Raw genomic sequence first — 3,715 nt, 5'->3', positions numbered from 1 at the left:
GTCTGAGAGGTAGGGCCCGGGCGGGCGGGAGAGGTGAGGACTTGGGGGGAGGGGTTACGGCGTGACTGCTGGTGGGCTTGGGATCACAGCGCTCCTTGCTTGGGAGAGAGGCCCCGGGCCCTGGTCAAGCCAGGCCCCTCAGGGTGGGCTGGGAGTTTGGTGGGCACACTTCCTTCTGTGTCCTGGCTGCAGAGGCGGACAGAGGGGAGGCTAGACCACACCCCAACTGCAGCCAGGACCACAGTGTCCAACCACCGGCCGGAGCTTGCTTAAGGCCCTTCCCTCGCCATCCTGCCCGCTCAGACCTTGTACTCCCAGCCCCCACAGGCACCGGGTCGAGGCTTTGGGACCCTCCAGGAGTCCCCGCCCTGTGCTGGAACTGCAGAGCGGCAGGTGTCAGCAGACAGCTCTGAGGCCCCATGGGAGGGTTGTTGGGCACCACTGCCCTGGTCCCTGTCATGGTAGCAGCTGGCCAAAGCGACCAGAACAATGATGGGAACGCCAGGCCTGGGGCGTGGCCACCGGCTAATTTCCTGTCCCCCTCAGGGCGGCAGAGCTGCCTTTACCGGCCAGAGGGCCTCCAGGAGGTTGTCAGGCAGGATGGACGCTGGCCAGGGCCCACTGGGAGGGGGAGGAGGGAGGAGGGAGGAGGGCAGGGGGCTCCAGCTCACCACTGTGCTCAGCTCAGCAAGCCCCTGCCCCACCCCTCAGCAGCAGGAGCTCACAGGAAGGCTCCCCCTGGTGGACAGACCGTTTCCGGGGTGCAATGTTTGCTGCTGTGGGTCCCTCCCGTGCAGACCTTGGCTTCCTCGGGGGCTGTCTTAGGGCATGATACCGGAAGCTCATAAATGAGCATGCGCATGACTGAATCGGCCCAGAGGTGGGTTTGCTGACCAGACGGCTTGGACACTGGGGCGTGAAGTCGGTCTCCAGAAAGCTCCCCCGGGCTTGTCTTTGCCAACCTACGCCCGGCAGCGGGGACTTGGGGGCGGGGGCCCGGAGCCTGACTCCCCCACTTCCTGCTCCGTGATCTTGGATGAGTGACGTGAGCCTTTTGTGCCTCGGTTTCCCCACCTGTAAAAGGAATAGCAATGGCATGTGCCTCAGAGGGCTGTCGTTAGGGCCGAGTGCTGAGTGCATGAGCCATCCCTGGGATGAGCCACCCCTGGGACATAGCCGGGCGCGCAGGAAGTGGGGGGCTGCTGCACGGGGCGAGATCCCACAGCCAGCTTCTCCATCTACAGATGCAGAAGCTGGGACCCAAGAGGGACATGGCTCCCTCAAGGCACCCGGCAAGGTCATGGCCAGGCAAGGCTCAGACGTGCGCCGGTGCTGCACGGAGTTAGTGGGGCGAGAATTCGCCAGCACCCCTACACCTTTGCCAGCAATGGCGGGTCTGGGAGCAGAGGAAGCCAGCAGGAGGCTTGGGGAGCACAGGGCCCTCCACGCTCCAGGGGTCTGTTCTGTGTAGCCCGGAGCTGCGGAAGGGCCCCGGGCCTGGGTTCTCTTGCTGGCCCTATCCGGCTTTGTGTGCCTGGCTGTGGACAGGCCTCCCCTGCCCCCCGCCCCCTGAGCTTCAGCCTCCCCCCTGTAAAGTGAATGATGCGTGCGCCTCTCAGGCTCTGGGGCTGGGCCAGGAGCTGCTGGGTCAAGGCCAAGGCGCGTTGAGGGGAGGGAAGGACAGGTGGTGGGGACCCCCACCCCGCTGACCCTCTCTCCTCTCACCCCAGGAGCTCCTTCCCCCCAGGACTGGGCGGTGCCGGCGAGGCCGTCATGGTGCGGAACGTGGACGACCTGGACTTCCACCTGCCCTCGCACGCCCAGGACATGCTGGACGGGCTGCAGAGGCTGCGCTCACAGCCCAAGCTGGCCGACGTCACGCTGCTGGTGGGCGGCCGGGAGCTGCCCTGCCACCGCGGCCTCCTGGCGCTCAGCAGCCCCTACTTCCATGCCATGTTTGCTGGGGACTTTGTCGAGAGCTTCTCGGCACGCGTGGAGCTGCAGGACGTGGAGGCCGCCGTGGTGGGCCAGCTGCTGGACTTCGTGTACACGGGCCGGCTGACCGTCACGCAGGCCAACGTGGAGGCGCTGACACGCACGGCCGCGCGTCTGCACTTCCCCGCCGTGCAGAAAGTCTGCGGCCGCTACCTGCAGCAGCAGCTGGACGCCAGCAACTGCCTGGGCATCTGCGAATTCGGGGAGCGGCAGGGGCTGCTGGGAGTGGCCGCGAAGGCCTGGGCCTTCCTGCGGGAGAACTTCGAGGCCGTGGCCCGGGAGGAGGAGTTCCTGCAGCTGTCCCAAGACCGGCTGGCCACCTGTCTGGCCAGCGACCTGCTGCAGGTGCAGCCGGAGCAGAGCCGGCTGGAGGCCCTGCTCCGCTGGGCACGCCACGACCCGCAGGCCCGGGCCGCCCACCTGCCCCGGCTGCTCAGCCTGGTGCACCTGGGTGCCGTGCCCAGGCCCTGCGTGCAGCAGCTGCTGGCCACAGAGCCACTGATCCTGGAGTCGGAGGCGTGTCGGGCGGCTCTGTCCCAGGGTCACAACAGGGTGAGTGTGGGGGGCAGAGAAGAGAGGGGACCCTCAGAGACTCCACCTGCACGAGGATGGGGAGGGCACCATTCACTCCTAAGTCCAGAGCGTGTGCCTATGTGTGCCAAACGTGAGGGGAACGGTGACCCAGAGAGATCATGTTGGACCCCCGCTCTGAAGAAAGGCCGGCACTGGGCTGGGGGCGTCCTCAGAGGGGCGGGCAGTCAGGGAGGGCTCTCCGGAGGAGGCAGCATCTAAGCTGGGCCTCAGGGGAGGGACGGGAGCTCAGCAGGAGGGAAAACAATCAGGGAAGATGGCAAGAAGCACAGACAGGCGTGGTAGCCGGCCACCACCTGCCCCTTGGGAAGCTGCTCAAGCGATTATGGGGTGCAGTTTCCTATTTGGGCTGGCAGTGGGCCTGGCAGGCAAAGCAGGTCCTGATGAAGTGACAGGCCAGGGTGTGGCCGAGACGAGGAGCCGGCAAGTGCACCTGCCGCCGGCCGGCCTGCTCAGGGCCTTGCTCCAAAGGACGTCTCAGAAGCCAAGTCTGGGGACAAAGACGCAGCTCAGGCCAGGGGTGGGGTGCGTGGTGGCTAAATCCTAACCCTTACACCACCGGTGACAAAGGGCTAGCCTCGTGGTGGAGCTGACTGGGGACCTGCCGCGATAAGCGGTCACTTTGTAATCGCTGGAGGTGGCAGGCGGTGGGACCCCCGCGTCACGGCAGCTCTGACCCTGGCTACTTGCCACCCAGGTGGAACTGTCCCGCATTTCCTGCCGGACAGGGCCATCCTGGTTCTCAGGCCACATGCTGGCCCAGGAGAGCAGGGCCACCAGGGCGCAGGGCGAGGCTTTGTGAGGACCTGGGGGTAGCACCTTGGGCTCGGTCCCAAAGGCGGGGGCGCGTGCTGGGGGGAGGGCGGCTCACCCTTGGGGTGTGCGCACAGGGACCTGCAGTCACCTCTCCTGGTTCTGGGCTTTGCCGCGGTCAGCACATGTGCGCACACACCCACGGGCAGGCACACACACGTGTGCATACTGACGCTGCACCCCGCATGTGTGCACAGACCCAGAGGCACACTCGGGGAGCCACCCACAGCTGTCCCCAATCGCCCAAGTCACTGCCTGCCTCAGAAAACGCCATCAAGGCCTGCCAGCACCCAGGCCCTGGGCGCGGGGACACAGT

The 3,715-nt window shown here is 66.3% G+C and overlaps 1 protein-coding gene across 1 annotated transcript in view; it reads left to right on the top strand.

Annotated features, from left to right (window-relative positions):
* Positions 1 to 964: 964 nt before the first annotated feature.
* Positions 965 to 3,715, top strand: part of KLHL30 (kelch like family member 30) — a 9,397-nt gene continuing 6,646 nt past the window's right edge. Inside the window, exons 1-2 of the mRNA XM_011379556.2 lie at positions 965 to 1,045; positions 1,731 to 2,629. Coding sequence (XP_011377858.1) covers positions 1,774 to 2,629 — 856 coding nt within the window. The 5' untranslated portion in view covers positions 965 to 1,045; positions 1,731 to 1,773. The remainder of the gene's footprint in view (positions 1,046 to 1,730; positions 2,630 to 3,715) is intronic.

Source organism: Pteropus vampyrus, unplaced genomic scaffold, assembly GCF_000151845.1.
Source record: "Pteropus vampyrus isolate Shadow unplaced genomic scaffold, Pvam_2.0 Scaffold364, whole genome shotgun sequence".
NCBI lineage: Eukaryota > Metazoa > Chordata > Mammalia > Chiroptera > Pteropodidae > Pteropus > Pteropus vampyrus.
Note: the sequence above shows the minus strand (reverse complement) of the source record. Positions and strands in the feature narration are given on the sequence as shown.